At 37.2% G+C, this 18,832-nt stretch overlaps 1 protein-coding gene across 1 annotated transcript in view; it reads right to left on the bottom strand.

Moving 5' to 3' along the window:
• The window catches only part of LOC129226287 (receptor-interacting serine/threonine-protein kinase 4-like), a 100,513-nt gene that overhangs the window by 24,339 nt on the left and 57,342 nt on the right, over positions 1 to 18,832 (bottom strand). Inside the window, exon 2 of the mRNA XM_054860889.1 lies at positions 14,934 to 15,035. Within this exon, the coding sequence (XP_054716864.1) occupies positions 14,934 to 15,035 (102 nt within the window). The remainder of the gene's footprint in view (positions 1 to 14,933; positions 15,036 to 18,832) is intronic.

Raw genomic sequence — 18,832 nt, 5'->3', positions numbered from 1 at the left:
TTACGCGTATACAGGGTAGCCACCAGGGTTGCCAGACGTAGCGGATTTCAAGGGACAGTACCGTATTTTAAAAAATTGTCCCGCGTCCCGGGGAACTTCCATACGGGACGGCTAAAGTCCCGTATTCTGGCTGAAAACAATATTTTGCCGAACGAGATTTTATTTTTAGAGAAAAGATAAAGTAAAACAAAAAATGTGAAATAATGAGCAATAAGAAAATTATGTGGCAGCAAACACAAAAATTATTTTCCCTTTGATTGGGTTTGTATGTTTTTGTTTTGCTGGTAGATCATGAGGAACCGAATGGTTTCTTCTCCTTTGCTCATTGACTAATGTTGGAAATATATATCTGCTCATGCGTATTCAATCGCAATGAAAACGATTTTTATACTTTCATAGCCGATATTTTGTGAGGTTAATGCTTTCATGCGATTGAATTTTTCAGATTTATCATGAATAGACGTCTCCAAAATCTTCCCCCCCCCCCCTTTTCACTCCTAGAAGCCTGTCCCGTATATACTGTTCTTAATTCTGGCAACCCTGGTACCCACTCCTCTCAAACCCTTTTGGAAATAAGTTTTCAGGTTGAATCTCGACTGATTTTCAGCATATGAAATAATGCTTAAGCGTTTCTTTATTGGTATCCGTGATTCTCACAGGGTTATTTATCCTAAATCATTTCCGTACATCATTGCACTACTGTCAAACGCTTTTCCTACTGAAACACTATCAGAGTAAGAAAGCCTCATTTACAGACAAAATATCGCGTTTCTTCTCTGGATTGATCAGTAGAGTGGAGTGAAAAAAAAAAATCAAAATCTGAAAAACGCTTAGTAATAAAGCGGAAAAGTTGCCTTTTGTAGAGATATTTGGCCATGTGCAAGGATTTCGACATAAAAAATATCTTGAAGTTCCGCTCGGGCCTTGAAGTTAACCATTATTGAATAAAATCTGGAAAAAGTTATTACAATTGTTAAACTGTGAGCTTTTAAAAGTGCTCAGCTTATTAACTTTTAGTGGGAGCTCAACCAGGACGTATGATACTTCTTGAAAAAACATCTTTATCTTGTGCAACATCAAGAAAAGCCAAAGTTAAAAAGTAACTTGTTTATTATGGCTATGATATATACAATGACATGTTAAACGAAATATTGAGAATACGCTCTTTACAATATTAAGTAGCTCATTATACTTTAAATGACTTCTGAAGCTAACATTCTAAGTCAAAGTATGAAACGTTAATCGTATTGAGCTATGATATTCATGTCAAGAGCAGTAAGCCGAAGCTATCGGCAAAAACGGACAGACTCAAATGAGCTGGCGAAAAAGACAACCAAGTCTGACTTGGGTTGAAATTGAAAGGGAAGAGAATGAGGCAAAGTGCCGGGAGCTTAAATGCTACTGGCAATTTGCATATTTTGCTGACGCGATCTTGTTGCAAGAAGGAAAGAACGAATGAGAAAAAACTAATGCAAATTAAGGTTGCCAACACTTTTGGAAAATAATTTACCTCCTTTCGTAACAACAATAATGCCATTAAAAAACTAAATTTGACAAATTTTATGTAATATCACGTAAAAGTAAGCTTTTTGTATACATTACACACCACATACGTTCATCTTTAAAATAAACTGTATTTTAAAGTTCCACACATGCTTTGAAATTGAGCAATATAGCGTCAAAATTGACTAATATCGTAGGGCTCCGTACTTTGAGAAAAAGCATCAGCAGTTATAATTTGGAAAATTTTCCTTATAGTGTGAATTCTGATTATTATTGAGGAAGATATTCAGAAAAAAGCTATAACAGTTTTTAACAGGCTTCGTTCACTGGTTGAGGACCAAAAAATAATGGAAACAATTATCAAGGTAACTATTGAACACTTAACAAAAAAAAAAAAAAAACTTTTGAACACTTTGGACCATCACTACTACATTTCGCTAAAAAATACCAACATTTCCAAAAGCAAAGAAAATATCCATACAAAATCTTCAAAACGCTTTTGTTCCTGTTAACTTATTCGTTACCTAAAGTGTTCAACCATTAAACTCTGTAAATGTATATTGTCTTTAAAGATCAGAGATTAGGGAAAATTTTAATCCTTTATCAGAGTAACCCATGTGTTGATATACCTCAATGATTTGTATCGGAGTTTCAGACTTGTCTATCATTTCTAATTATGAAAGAGCATAACAATTTAAAAGAAATAACAGTTGCTTTTTTTCCTCCTTTAAACATTTCTAATCTTGAAATCATTAAATATAAAAAAATCAGAAACAACAAAATAACTTTAAATTTTAAATATTTATTTTGTCGATCGTTGGGATTGTACGTTATTATTTGCCACGCTCTAGTTACATCTTCATTGCCAAGTATTTAACAAAAGGCACGACCGTAATTGATTTGAGTCACACTTAAGTGATATTGATCTAATGGCTTTTAAGAGCTTCTCGCACAATCTGCATGCGAAACCTCAAACATATGGAACAAGGGAAGAAATGCTTGCGCATTTTTTGCCTTCAGTCGCATGGGAAGTTCTAAGAAAAATGGTTCGTGCAAAAAGGCTGTTAAAAATCGAAAAAGAAAAGAAAGGACATAAAAACGATCTAAAGCAGTCATAAGATGATACCATTCTTTTTAAAAGGGATGGGCGAAACAAAACAGAATTTATTAATTATAAAGAGTACAGTGTTTCTCATTTTATGTACTTCTTTATTCTTCTCTTACAAAATGAATACGATTAGTTTTACTTCATTTTTTCGATACGTATTGGGTTAACACTTAAGTAGGTCTTGTTTTATGAAAGTAGTATACCACAACATTTAGTCAATGATAACGAAGCAATTACATTAGTATGTTGAATAATAATTCAACTAGGAAGAAAGAAATGCATAGTATAGTATTTGAATTGAATAAAAAAAATTGTTTTTTATCCCACACCTTCTTTAAGAAAGAAAAAATTAATGTATTCGGTGATGAATACGTTTCAGTTGTGTGCAATTGTATCAAATGTACATTTCAGTGGTGATTGGTAGTACTAAGGGGATTAATCATTTCTGTGCCATGTTACAAGTACTTAAGTGGAAAGCTATTCCCTAATCAGAAGTGGTGTACTATTATACTAGACACATTCTTCGGCAGTAGTATAAGTATAAAGAGGACTAATTAGAATTTGTGTACCTCAAGTACTTGTGCAAGGTACTTGTATACTACAGGTACATTTCGGCAGTTTAAAGTTAGATTAAAAACATATTAACTTCTTAAAAGTAGCGTATACTAGAAATATGCCTCAGTAGCTTAGTACAAGGTGAAAAATGCATTAAAGGATTAGATGTAATATGTGATGTAACTACACTATTACACTACAAGTTGTTTTGTTTTGTGCCAGCTATTTCGGCAATTGGGGGGGGGGGGAGCGCATTGGACTACAAGTATTTTTCTGTAATGTAGTACTAGAATTTAAAGATATAAACTATTAAAAAGGGGAGAATTGTTATACTAGAAATATATTTCGCTAATTTAGTGAAAGTATAAAAAGATATACTCTAATTAAAGAAGGTGTAGTATACTAAAGGTATCTTTCGATAATTTAGTATACTCATTAAGAAGAGTATTAAGCAATAATTAACGCCCCTTAGAAGAAGCTTAAGAAAAACTAATAGCAAATACCAGGCGGTTCGTTAGCATCCAGAGACAGCAGATCCAATACTGTTAGATGTACTAAATCAGGAATAGCTCCTATGAGAGGTTTAATACCTCCAACTCTGTTGCGACTACTCCAGACCCGTGATCTCCAACATTAGTAAAACTGCAATCTCTATGTGCCACAACGAGCAACTTGATAAATACTTGAAGGGTAATAAAAAATAGATTTTGCAGATTTCCTCGCCATTAGTACCTACTCAGTACGAACGCAGCAATTCTTTCTCTCATTAATAGTTATAGTTCTTTAGAAGGCGAGACGAACTCTAGGTCCATTCAATTTGGTGGAAAGGGACATTTTTCAGTATATTTTGTGTTATAAAATACAAATAAAGCAAGCTAGAAATTTTATTTTTAATAGCAACAATAAAGATTTGTCATAAAAATTCCGTAGAACATTAAAGTTATCGCTCTTAAATAAAAAAAAAAAAGATGAATACGCAATAAAATGCTCGTAATGGAACGGGAATCGTATGGGTCCCTTCCCGTCGCAGCCATTTTTTTTAATTGCACGTCGCTCAATTATTTTCTTCAAACTGACTAACTTTTGATGTTCTACATAGTTCTTATGACAAATATTTACTGTTGCTATCAAAAAAAAAAAAAAAAAACTAGTTTGTATTATTTGTATTTATGATAGAAAATCTTGTGACAAAACTACTCAGAATGTCCCATTCCGTCACATGGAATCGCCCTCTATCAAGGTCAGGCCTCATCTTATCAGAGCCGGACTATAGTTATGCTACGTAAGGTACAAATAAAAGCGGTACTCACCCCTCCAGCGGCAAGAGCATCGGCTCTCCATTTGAGCAGCAAGCGCACCATGTCCTCACGAACCTGTTGTGCTGACAGGTGGAGTGCCGTGATGCCATCCTGAAACAGACAGAAAGGCAGGGATCATTGAGATTTTTCGAGATTGAAGTCACAAAATTCCCAAGATCATGTAGATAAGAATTCTCATTCACTTTTTTGTTATTGGGAGTTGTCCACAGTTTGATATAGAACTTTTTTCACCAGATTTGACCCTCTCTCACCTTTGTCCATTGCCACGCTCTCTTTCTAAGTATATTTTGCTAAAAAACACTGTCAAAGTTTCACTGACCGTGCCCCCCCTCAAAACATGGCATCATTTGAGGACTGCCTCTTGCTACTATATTTGTTGGTCAATTATTTATCCTGAGAATGTTAAAGTGAAAATGACGACAGTACAAGACCAAAAAGGTATGAATCGGTTTTGAATTGCATGCGCTCGGCCTGAGGTGGTGATGGGAACAGGGGATTGGCCTCTTTGTGACAGCGAGAGAATCTATTTTCATTTACAACCATGATTTGGATGGGAGAGCATCGTTGGTTTGCTGTTAGAACTTTTTTTTTTTTTTTTTGAGAATCCGTTCTGGTTTCGTATCGCCACGCAGAGGGCTTTCCAACAGATTTACTAAGAATGCATCGATGCTGACGGCCGCCATCTTACTGATGTCATCTTTTAAACTTAATGTAATAAATTCCATTGTCTGCTCTATCGAGAAATATAACATAATTTCTGTAACTATCAAACGGCACGAACTTGAGGGTCACAGACTTGGACGAAATTCTTGTTTTAGGTTAATTCCCTCTAGATATAAACCCAGGTGAAACGGTTTGACTGCATAGGCCCTAGTTCGGCTGCAACGGGGGTCCAAAGTTGTTATTTGAGTCCAGAAAATACTGTTTTTTCCTCTGAGATTAATTTTTTTTTTTTTTTTTCATCTTTTCTGGCCAATTAAATGCATTCACAACCACAGAATGAATCTCCCCTCTCCCTCCTTTGTTGTACTGAAAAGTGACGCCGAATGTCTTGGAAGGGTCCCAAATTGTCCCCTTGTCATTGTCCCAAAGTTTCCAATTTCAATAAAACTCCATTGCAATTCTCTGGAGTCCTGCCAATTAGTGTGGTTCAGACGGCAAAAACTTGAGGGTCATGAATCTGGATAAACTTCTGGATTTAGGTCAATTCGTACTAGATATGAGCCCAGGTAAAATAGTTTGAGTGCACAGGCTATAGTTCGGCACCAAGGTGGGTCTAAATGTGCTTGTTTGGCTTCGAAACTGCGATAGCGTTTTTTGTGGAATTTTAAACTTGGCACAATATTTGCTCTCCTAATATCTGTCTCGTCTCTTGTTAGTACAACGTTGGGGCAGTGAAATTTACTCTATACTGTGAATGCATTCAGTTTCGCGATACTGCAATGCAATATCAAGAAAAGAGTGAAAAAAGGTTTATTTCGAAGGAAAACCATTGCTTTTCTGGACCAAATTAGAAACTTTGGAGCCCAATTACGACCGAACTAGGGCCTATGCAGTCAAACCGCTTCACCTGGTTTCATATCTAGTAGGAATTAACCTAAATCCAGCGTTTCGTCCAGATCTGTGACCCTCAAGTTCGTGCCGTTTGGTAGCAAGTTGGAATTGTTTTTGTTTTGCATGCTTTTACAACCGATTCAGATATTTTTTCCCACCCTGTACTAAAATTGATCTCTCAATAATTATTCCATCGGAACAATTTTTCAAAAACGATGTAAAAACTGACAATTGTAAAAAAAAAAGCTTTATTAAATGCCTTGACTTGATACAATCATATGGATAGTATAAGATCAGCAGGAAAGTGATACGAGTTACCGAAAGAAATAACATCCGGTGAGATTAAGATCGAAAAAGATTTTTTGAAGCTATGCTTCTTTTCGTATTTGACGCCGCGAGTGAACTAATAAAAAATGACATAAAAAACGTTCCACCGGCAACCTGCAAAGTTAACTTGTTTAACAATCCATCTAAAGCAAAGCCTTCGTGGCACAATCGGCTGGCGCGTTGGGATGTTAGCTGAAAGGTTAGTGGTTTACACCCAATCGGGAGAGTGTTTCGTTTTATTTAAAAAAAATGGTAGTAGAGGGACTCTCTGGCAAACAGAAGCTATGTTTTCATTGAATAATATAAGCTTATAATGTTTAAGTTAATTACTTTGAATTGATAAATTTAACTATATTAACTGAAAATTAATTCGACATGTTGTTTCAATATATCTTCAACATTATAAGCCTATGTTATTTTTACAGAAAATTGTTTACCAATCCATTTGTAGCAAAGCCTCCGTGCCGTAATCGGCTAGCTCGTTCGGTTGTTAAGGTTAGTGTTTTAAGACTACCCAGGAGAGTCATTAGTTTTGTAATGTTAAAAAAAAAGAAGTCCTGACTGCCCGACAGAAGTTATGCTTTTATTGAATAACCCTCGGTGACTGTGCCCCTTGCTTGCTTCGCTCGCCCTCCGCGTTCGCCAACTGCGGCGGATCAATGCCAAAAACAAGTGACAATTGTTTTTTTTTTTTTTTTTTTTTTTGCTTTTAACGTTGGATGTCCGGCCCCTCAAGGTTTAGAGGAGTGAAACAGGGCGGAATGGATTCCTCTGGATGTCCTGTATACAACGGCATCAGTATTGACTAGGTAGACAATTACAGTCTGGGGGAGGAGATAGGGTTACTGGCGCACACACACGCACAGACTCGCACAGAAATAATACCTGTAGTATAGATTATAGATTCTAATGTTGAAGCTCATAATGTTGAAGGAATAAATTTAACTGAAACTTAATTCGATGTGTTGTTTCAATGAACCTTGAACATTATGTGTTGTTCAATAAAAGTATCTTCTGTCCGCTGGTACTGTGACTGTTTCTTGAGCAATCACGATTGCTTATTGCTTTCATTTGACTGTTTTGAGGTCCTATCATTTTATTTTCCCGCCAGCATCCTCTGCAGCATCACCGTCAAAAGGCCGCCTCACGATGCTACTCCTCTAGCGAAAGCCGTCTCCAGGTTGCGTCAATATCCTACACTTACACGCATACATACACGGTCATACACACACAAGAACACAAACACATACATACGCCTACACACACATACACAAACACATATACACACTCAAGCACATACACATACACGCATACATACAGACACCTACACATACACCAACACACAACTACCCACACACTCATGCCTGCACACAGACACATACGCCTACACACATACACATTCCCCCCCCCCCACACACAAACACTCATACACACAACTACCCACACACTCATACCTGCACACAGACATAAACACACATGCCTACACACACATACACATACCCCCTACATACATCGCCCCCCCACACACACAAACACACACGCCTACATACGCACACACACTCGTGATTGAGAAAAACATAATTTGAATTCAAGTAGTCAATTTTTTTTTTTTTTTTTTGTGCCTACGCAATTTTTTTTAAACATGTGCATTCTAGGTTGCTTAGCTAAAAATCTTTAATTTTGTGAAAATATCATGTTTTTATCAGTAAACTATTTGAAAAATGTATCTGAACTGCATCGTGATACATTTTTCCACTATCTCTAAATACTTAAACATGCTTTCCTCTCCCCCATCTGCCCTCTATCCTACAGAAACAATCTAAATAATAATTGGATTTAAGTAAATGCACTGGCTTGCAAGCCATGTACCATCCATGTCCGTGATTTAATCCCCATCAACGACGACATGGTCGCATACGCTTTTCTTTCTAGGGTTGGACATAATCTCTCGCCATACGTCACACTCCTGGGTGACGTCCAAGGCTAAGCACCCCCCCCCCCCCTCTCCCGCCACACTTCCTTTCTTTTTACTCCATCGTGAATGGCGGTCACGGTTTCTGGAAGATTAGAGAGATTCCCTTTTATGTTTCGGTTTTGTCCTGTGAAACTCACCCTGTCTCAAATCAATATTATAAGCTGCGATTCTCAGACACATTTCATCAAGAAGAATTGTATACCAGAGTTAATAGTTGATATTTGTTGTTAAAAAAAAAAGATAAATTAATTTGAATTTTGACATCTGGAATTCAAATTATGTTTTTCGCAATCACGAGTGTGTGTGTATGTATGCGTGTGTGTTTGTGTCTGTATGCAGGCATGAGTGTGCTTGTGTGTATATAAGTGTGTGTATGTATGCGTGGGTGTTTGTGTCTGTGTGCAGGCATGAGTATGTGTATGTGTGTGCGTGTGTATTTATGTCTGTGTGCAGGCATGAGTGTGTGTGCAGGTGTGTATGTATGGGTGTGTATGTAGGATACTGACGCAACCTGGAGACGGTTTTCGCAAGAGGAGCAGCATCGTGAGGCCGGTCGACGGTGGTGCTGCAGAGGCAGGCGGTGGGAAAATAAAATCATAGGAACATCAAAACAGTCAAATGAGGACAATAAGAAATCGTGATTACTCAAAAAAAAAAAAAAAAAGCATCAGGTTTCATGTGTTACGAATCAGTGGGTCAGTAGGTCATCAGAAAACATTTCGATAGCTTTTGTCACAGATTAGACATTTAAAACAAAAATTAAAACTAGTAGAATGCTTACGTTAGTGTGAAAGGAAGTAGAATTTCAATATTTTAACTTCAGGTCCTCTCCCTTCTTTTGGATGAATTAGGCGATAAAATTTTGTGCATTCTGTTCAATACTTCATCCTCTGAGAGTAACTGGGTATGAAAATTTTGTCTTTCAGTCTGTTTGTTAATGAATGAAATTTTGCTTGCTTTTACCCCAGAGTGATTGGACATATCCCTTTTTTTTCTCCATGTGGTTGACGTAGGTAGATAATAGCAACACACCCACACAGTTTAAAAGCTTAGAAAGTTCTACAACAACAATACTCAATCTGTGATCCGTGTTTAGTGCATAAGCGGGTATTTTGTTTTTTTAAAAATGATGAAGCAATGTTGAGCACCCGTTAAAACTCCTTTCACGCTTTCTTATAAAAGGGGGAGGGGGGAGTAATGAAAGAAAAGAGAGAAAGAGAGATAAATTGATTTTAATCAAAAGTTGAACTAAATTAGAAGAGAAAATGTCGTGAAACACAGGAGGTAAACACTTTCTTTTGTCCTAGTTATTTTCCCCGGAATTCTAGCTTACATTTTATGAGAACTGCGCATAAAATGGTATACTTAAAGGGAGGTGGTTTTTAAATGTTTGGAATCAGGGTAATGGACAAAATGCCCAAAGTTTCAAATAATTCATGGTCTAAACTAATGGTTTAAAATTATTCATTTACGATTATAGTTGTTTTAAATTAAATATTATTGTTCTTGCAATTCTGTAGTCGAAGTGGTGCATGGAAGGATGACCCCCCCCCCCCCACCACCATGCACGTAATTTTGAATTTTTCTAGGGGCATGAGGGTATATACTCAAGGCATACAAAATCGAAATTCAATCACAAAAGCCTACTCCCACGGGTGTATATACATTAACTTCTCAAAGGTTGAGGCGACACTTGTCCCCTCCAGACCCCGTCTCCTGACGGGCACGCTGCACTTGTTAATTTTCGTTCATGGGTCCCTTTAATCTTTGATTCCAATGTTTATACACTTCACTAACTCTAAATTTTTATCTGAAAGTGTCCTACCAATTTTTAAGACTAAAGCACTGAATTGCAAACGCAAACATTAGTTTCGATCTCTATTGGACAAGAATTTCGTTTGTATTATTGGCAATAGATGGCAGCACTACATGCTTTATGACGTCCCAGAATGGAATCTCACCATAATACCAAAAATATTTGCAGTTCGAAAACTGATTTATTTAAAACACAGGGGTGCCCACCTAGTGAGGGGTCATGGCGCAGACTGCGCCTCTGAAATTTTTAGGAGGGAAGTGGGGAGGGGTTTGAGGGGTATTTTTCTTATTTTTGGAAGGGTATCTTTTGTTGTTTTGGGGAAGGGGGAGGATCTTCACGATATTTAGATGAGAGGGGTGCATCCTTTCTGTTGGGGAGGGGCACCCCTGTAAAACAAGGTAGATTGTTTAAGGTTCAGGACAATTTTAAGTGTTCTTCTATTTTAGAGTTTATTGTAGAACCAAAAACTTTTACTAACAATATCAATTCCCACCAATAAAAAAGAGTTAAGTAATGCAGATGCGTGCGCGCGAGCGTGTGTTCACGTGAGACGATGTACTCCACGTCAGTCATTAAATGCAAAGCGAAATTTTATCTCTCAATTTATTAAATGAAATGAATTTTTGCATCGAAAATCCTAACAGACCCTACATATATTTGTGAGTATGTGTATGTTTTTGTTGTTTTTCGATAGATTTTACATTAAATAGTACATAACCTTTGTCCCCTTCTCCCCAGAATAAGGTTAACTGCTTTACCTGGTCATGAAAACGTAAAAAACATTTTTTTTTTCTTTATGTCGCCCGGAGTCCCCCAATATCATCAATCCCCTCATTCTCTATTTATTAAAGCTCGTTTGTTTCATTTTTAGATTGTACACTGTTAAAAAAAATATCGAAATTTTATGGTAAAAGTTACTAGCATCCATCAAGTGAGAGGAAATACGGCGTTTGTGCTTCACATTGTAAGTCACGTGGTGTATCAATTGGCGCTGCAATCGTTTATGTATTTATTTATTTATTTGTTTTTGGTACAATTCACTGTAATTTTTTTCTGTGTTGTTAACACTCCAGTTCATAGTAATATTTACTGCAAAAGTTTCCTGAATTTTTAACAGTAGATCTACAGAAGGAGTACTCCAACCCTCTCTCTCCGCTAGTTGTGCACTCGAGTTGCAGCTCAAGAAACTTTTCACGATCGCTCCAGCTACTCTCTCTCTCTTTTGCCTTGGCTATTTTTCATTCCCTTACATGAAGAACAGTTCTAGAGATTCCCACGATCGAACGTCTGTGCTTAGGTATCTCATCCATCAGACTCGTCACGCCACTTTGTTTCAGGTGCGATTCCTCCGAAGACAAAAGCTTCGATCCATCATCCCTGTTTGCCCAGTGACTCATAATCATGCCAGCACCACCCAACGAGGAACTTGTCCAGTAGAGAGAACATCTTTTTTTGGAACAGCCAGAAAAGCTCTATGTTACTTTCTTCATTGTCACGTAGTCCCTTAGGCGTGATAATTCATTGGTGATCATTGGTTTAATCACATCAATTCACTTCTGGTCAACAAGTGATAGGGTTGGTTTGAGTAATCAAACTGCATCCCCTCCCCCTCCCTTAAGCTTAGATCATCAAAACATAGATCTGGATAGTGGGTGTGGTTGTTGACGCTGGAATCTTCGCGGGGGAAAATGAAAGGAGACCACTTGACTACGTCCTTCAACGGAAGACGTTTCGCATTGTTGCACTAATTCTCGTAGGGATTTGAATCGTCGTCCATTTAAATTTTTTACCTTCTGCCTGAACTGTTTTGGCCCATTTTTTTGTCACCTGCAAGCTCATGGGTTACTGATTCATGGATAAGTTTTTTTTCTTTTTTTTTTTTTTTTCAATTTCTACAGTAAGTTGTTGAGTTATGCCGATTTCAAAATGGTTCTAAAAGTTGCGCTGTCGTAGAATAGCGATAGAGGAAGAAAACGCCGAGATCCAAAGGATCGGTGACCGCACCACGTGATACACGGCGGAGAAATTATTTGATATTCTCTCCGGGTCATAAAACTTGTCGCCTTTACCCCTGCTTTAGCGCATACAATAGCGACTGAATGGGATAGCTTGTCTTAAACTATTGGTGAGTGAAGACTGGCAATATACGGAAGACATTTTGTGAGTTTAGCGTGTTTCTAAACAGCTGTGTAGGTGTAATAATTGTCTGAAGATATAGTGAATCTGTGATAAGTTGATGCTTGATCTATACAATGTATGCGTTTTTTGGGGAAGATCAGCGACGTACTATTTGTTCGAATTTAAACTGGAATGCTTTCTTAAAACTACTACGAATGTAGCTCAACTCAACTGAGCACCAACCACCCTACTCTATTACCCAAAAGGAAACAAACAGTGCCAAGGTAAAGCTTCAATCTATCGCAGTTACACCAGGGTGGCCATCCCCTAAGATAAAAGGCACAGCCCCCATAAATATTGCAAAGCCCCCTAAAAATGAGAAAAATACCCCTCAAAACACCCCCCTTAAAAATTTAAATGACGCAGTCTGCGCCATGACCTGGGGGGGGGGGGGTTCTAGGTGGGCACCCCTGCTTACACTATAACACTGAAAAACATTGATCACCAAAAAACTCAGTAATCTTCCATTTTCCTATTTAGCAAAACACTAAAAACCCGAAATAATTATTTTCAGCAATCGTTACTGGCTATGTGAAATGTCTTTAAAAACATTCAATTACCGTTTCCCCTTCCCGAAATCTTTTTTTATGTTTAATTGAGTTATTTCAATCTACCCCGTACACATTGTGCTCTGACGTAAATGGAAACACCTAAGCTTTTCAATCTTCCCGCCTTTCTGAATTATTCGATTTTGAGATAAATTATTCTTTTCTGTGTTGATTTAAATTTAGCGCATGATTTACTTTTGTATAAATTTTCTCCTTAAGAGTTTTCGGATTCCATTTGGAGGATTCGGTGAGTCTCATGCGATCTATGGGCCGCTGACAGAGTATCGTTGCTGCAGAACTTTTTAAGTCTGCAACTTTAAGAAGTTCTTAAATTGGGTGTATATGTCACAGTTAACTGCCTGCATCAATCTCAAAGCCAACGAAATTACTGGTTCCATTTACACTTAGCTTATGAGGTAAATGGATGGAAGCACGCTAGAGAAAATGAAAACAGGCCTTCATCCACTAAAACAGAGATCCCCGAAGAGGGTGAAATGACACCCAGGGGTGCCACAAAGATAGGCGAGGGGAGCTTGCCCACGATACCAATATACCGAGTAAGCCAAAACGAATATAGCAATCACAAACAGCTATACCTAATTAATGGAAAAGAATTCATTTATAAAATTAACACAGAGTGTAGACGGAGCCTCACAATTTTGCATACATACGTTAAAGATGTTCTACGTGACTACTTTTTCACCCCAGAGTCCCCCGTACCTACCACTAATTGTGGCTTAACCAGTTGGATGGGACCTTGAAGACAGCTCTGATTTTTTTGAACCAGACCAGAAACCGAGCAATCCCTGGTCCAGCACCCCCCAGAGGTATCGTTCACTTGGAGGACTTTGTGACCGCGAGCATATCTACGTGACTATCCTTGACCCTTGGTCAGTCACGCGGATAACATCTTGGAGGTATATTGAGTATGTTACCGCCATACAGCCAGGGCTAAGGCAGAAATACATGAAATACACCGCCAGCTCAGTTATTCCAGCCGAGGACTGCAGTTCCGTGCTTATTAGGGAGCTGATGAGTGCTAATAAGCACGAAACTGCAGTGCTCAGCTGGAATGACTGATCTGCCGATGTATTTCATGTATTTCTGCTTTGGCTCTGGCTATAAGGCAGTAATTTACTGAAAATACCATGTCTTGCCTTCAATCTTTGAGTTGAACCGAACCATTGCTTCGGTCACTCGTCTAATCATTTCTAATTCTGTATTAGCTACCATTTTGTTTGGCACTCTTGGCTTCCTTAAGAGGTTTTCCGCCTCCAGCTCAGTCACTTCCTATACCGGGCTGATGAGTGCTAATAAGCACGAAACTGCAGTCCTTGGCTGGAATGACTGAGCTGGCGGTGTATTTCATCTTGGAGGTAGTCCAATTCACGAAATTCATTCTGAAACATTTGTTTAGTCATCTTGCGTAAGCATGCTTACTTTGAGTTTTTCAGTTGTTTTGGGCGTGGGATTCACACACACCGTGTCTTTCCCATACATAAACCCTATAGAAAAGATCACAGGGTGTCAAGTCGTTCGTTATATTCAGTTTGAATTGCCCTACATATCTATTGAACATACCTAGACGTGGGTGCCGTGAGAAAATCGCAATTTTTCAAAGGGTGCTGCGTATTGGACTACTTTGGGAACCTCTGCAATAAATAGTCAAAATCTAACACTTTATCACATCCAGTTACTCTTAGGGGGCTGTAATGCACAAAATTTTATCTCTCAATTTATTCAAAACGAGCGGAAGGCTCCAGAGTTGAAACATTAAAACTTTGTTTGCATTTCCAACGAAATACTGCATTTAAATCAGGCGGCATGACGGAATGTCACGTGACAACTGAATTAGCACCAGTGGATGCTGAAATGACAAACCTAAACAGGAAGATGTGGCACAATTCTACAGAAAGAATTCTGACACACTGTCTGTATGCAGGAGAAAAATTTAGGATGGTCACAATACTGGGTTTATCGATCAAATTTCAAGGCATCGTGAAATTATCTGTATTTTTCAATGTCGTATTATGGAATGAGGGAATCTTACCTTGCCCTTGATATTGACATCCATGCCCATTTCGAGGAATCTCTCGGCCATGAAGACCCGGTTGTCCCTCACCGAGTACATGAGAGGTGTGTAACCCATTTCCTGTTCCAACAAAACAGAAAGAGTTAGACAAAATGTAACAAGCAAACATATATAAAATACATATTTCCCAATAAACTTATAACGTACTTTACAGTCAGTTTATTACTAATGACCAATATACGGTCAAGAGAAAAATTTAGTGGCGCACAATAGGAAGGGGTCCAGGGGGTCCGGACCCCTCCCACAGGTCTTGCATTTATTTTCCCCCGATTGATTACCGATTCTACGTGTATTTTTTATGTAAAATAACTTCAAACAAAGGTAATGATAATTTCAGTTTTAACAAGTGAAAAAATAAAATTCTCATGTAAAAATATTTTAAAAAATATTGCGCAATTTTAAATTACGAATTACCTATAAGAAGCAGAATGTTGATTTTTATTGAATACACTGCAATAACCATGTTTTTAGTTTTGTAGATGAACATACTAAATGAGATTCTATGAACTTGTATAACCATGTGGTACTTCTACAACGATGAATTTGCCTTGTTGTTTCCTTTTTTGAATTATGAGAAAAGTAAATGCTTCAATTTTTTGCTTTTTGGTAATTTAATTAAGTACTTGTTATTAATATTTTTTCATTAAATTATGCTAGTTATTTATTTAATAGTTTTTTTTTTTTACTGTTTTTCGTTCTCGAAAATCTATTAAATCAAGTCAATATGTTTGACGGCATATATGAGAGTGGGACTTTCGAACTTGGACCCTTTTAAAATTCCTGTGTGCGCCACTGGTAAATTCGTATACAGTCTTAATATCTACAGGATAACGTCTGTTTTATTGTTTTGTGTAAATGTTCTACAATTTACAAATTTCAATGTTAACCTGTAAAATGAGGAAGGAACATAGTTGAACGCATAAGCAGCAATAAATTTCCGCCACTTGTTTCAGGGTTAAGAGAAATGATAGCTAAAAATGAAAGTACTCGAAGTTATAAGACATAGAGAACTTTAGGGCCCGTTCATATGCTGTCGTGCGTTAGAATTAATAGTTAGCTAAATCCCGCGCTCTAGGGCGATAGCGCAGCCCAAATCTAAGCGCTAAAGCTGGGCTGAAATCAGTACGCGTCGCATGTTAACGCGGTCGTAGAGATCGCTTGCTGTTTCACTCACGTGCGCTAGAGTCCCTATATAAAGCTTCTATGTAGGGACTCTAACTCGTGCTAACTCTTATAATTGACAATTCCGCTTGGATGAATATACAGTTTAGAGTCAAGTTGTACCATATCCAGTAGAGTCAAGTTGTACCATATCCAGAATAATCACAAGGGGAAGTCAGAATCAGGGTTCCCAATCCCGAACGAATTGGAAACCCTGATTCCCGAAAATCCCGATTCCACGAAATCCCGCATAGCATTTAGCGGGATTTATCTCGCGGGATTGAGAGTAAAATTCCGCAGGATTTCCAATCTCGCAATTTTTTTCGATGTAAAAGTTTTCCAACTTTTGCCACTCATAAAACGACTATATCCACAAGCCTCATCAGAAATTTGAATTACCTTCAAATTTCAGATGATACTTGCACCTTCAAACTTCAGACCGAGGTTAATCTTTGTGTCTCATATGAGGAACGATACATTTACCACTTAAGAAAACAGTGAAAATCGTGTTTTTTTTTTTTGAGAGAGAGATTGAATTGGTATTCTCATTTGGAGATCTCAGTTTTGATAAGTTCAGCAATTGAGAAAAGTCGTAAAATTTTTAAACATTTTCAAAAACTATTACTAAAATTTAAAATCCAGAAAAGTAGGCTTTAAAAATAGAAATAGTATACTACATATTGCAAAACTCGCTGAAGTTGCCAGAATGCAATGTTGAAGCACTTCTGTAATTTAAGGAATGTACTCAAAACCGTTAACTTACAAAAAGTGCATAATATTTTTCTCCAAAGAAGAAAGTAATGAAAAAACTGGCATTAATTATATATTCGGCCCGACTCTAAAAAAAGGAGACAGAAACTGGATTAAAGCACAGGATGATGCGTATAACAGTGCAGTAAGTTAAACTGCTCAAGTTTTTGAATGTGTCTTGAAATTGAGAGGTAAAATTAGAGAAGTTATCCAAAAACTTTTACTGAGACTGTGACTCGGTGTAACCAACCAGCGTTCACCCGTTGCTGAAATGAATCAAATGCACTGATACGATGACCAACATTAACGAAAGAAAAAGGGTAATCTCAATGCAAGTTAAATTGGAGACAGCAAAACACATATGGAATAGACATCGTTTTTGTCCCGATTTTGCTGTTCTTCAGCAGAAACTAAGCATAAGAAAAGAAGAATCCATTTCATATGGTGGTGAATTTAAGGGGGATCTTTTGCTAACGTCCACAATAATTTAATCTCAGTAAAATCAACTGCTGAGGAACAACAGCATGTGTTCTCATCAAACGCATCATTTGTTAAGCAAAAATTTGTCCCCATTTAATACGAGCTTTTAAGACACATTGGACATTTTTTAGGCAAATTTTTGCGTACTGAACGATAATTACTAATTGAGAATTGACTTTGTAGTGAAAAACAATTGATGACAACAAATGATTCGGGATTCGAGAAAACTACTAATTCAAGTAACAAAAGAAGTCCTTCCTAAAAAGCACAACTTTTTCTTTTTAACATTAAAATTCAATTAATCATGTTAATCCCACGGGATCCCGAGATCCCGCGGGATTAGCTCTTTACAATCCCGTGAGGCTAAATTCGACGCGGACTTGGAAACCCTAGTCTTAATATAAGATCCGACAGATTGACCTACCTTCATCAAGTTTCGTTATAAATTATGCATTAAATTTCAGATAAAAATATTACAAACACCACGGTATAGGATTTTCTTAGGAAAAATATAGGGATGACAATTATAGGGTTGTCGGCATTCAAATTCCAATAAATGAGTAATTCTTCAAGTTTTCTGCAGGTATCTTCAAATCAAAGAAAACATTTTTCAGAAATTTCAAATTCTATGGAGATTTCTTGCAGAATTTTGTAAAAGTATCACATTATCATGTGTCGAGTTTTTAGTCTAATAAACGCCAATCGCGGGAAATTTAGATCTACTTATATTTAAAAAGATCTGCAGAAAATTTGTTGATTCCTACGAAATTTGAAGCAACCCGCAGAAACTCTGCAGAACTACTCAATTATTGCAACTTCAAGTAGCTACAATGATATGATTGGACCTTTTTTGCTTACACAACCCCATACCATCGCCTTTGTAATATTTTTATCTTCATATTTGTACATAAGTTATTAGGACACTCGATGAGGAAAGATTAACCAAAGTCAGGTCTTTGACCATCTGTTTTATTTAGAAGTGTTTTACAATAAATTGCTATGTATTTTTCCCTCTCTTTCTCTGTGTACGTGTGCGTAAATGTGAGACAAAAGGACTGGGTAGGGGTGAAGGGGTTTCTTTTGTCCCCCCCCCCTTTTTTTAAAAAGAAAAATGAGTTACAAATTCGCAAGAGGTTCAAGTATCTTAAAACTTGCAACGTTCCAACAATATAATTTTCACGCATTGTTATGAAACACAACCAACAAGATTAAGAAATCAACAAACGTTTTTTGTTTGTTGTAACAATACCATAGCTCTCCAACAAAGCGAATGCTCTGCTGAATTTTCACTTTTAAGCCGATTAGACACCTGTAAGGTTGAATTCTGCTTAGCTCTCGAGAAATTTCGATTATTTTACGAATTTCTTATACGAATTTGCGACAAGTAAGTCAAAATTTATTTTTATGATTCGTCTACTAACAGGGAACATGTATTAAAAAATATTTTGACACAAATCGCTTTATGT

Source organism: Uloborus diversus, chromosome 7, assembly GCF_026930045.1.
Source record: "Uloborus diversus isolate 005 chromosome 7, Udiv.v.3.1, whole genome shotgun sequence".
In the NCBI taxonomy this organism is placed as follows: Eukaryota; Metazoa; Arthropoda; class Arachnida; order Araneae; family Uloboridae; genus Uloborus; species Uloborus diversus.
Note: the sequence above shows the minus strand (reverse complement) of the source record. Positions and strands in the feature narration are given on the sequence as shown.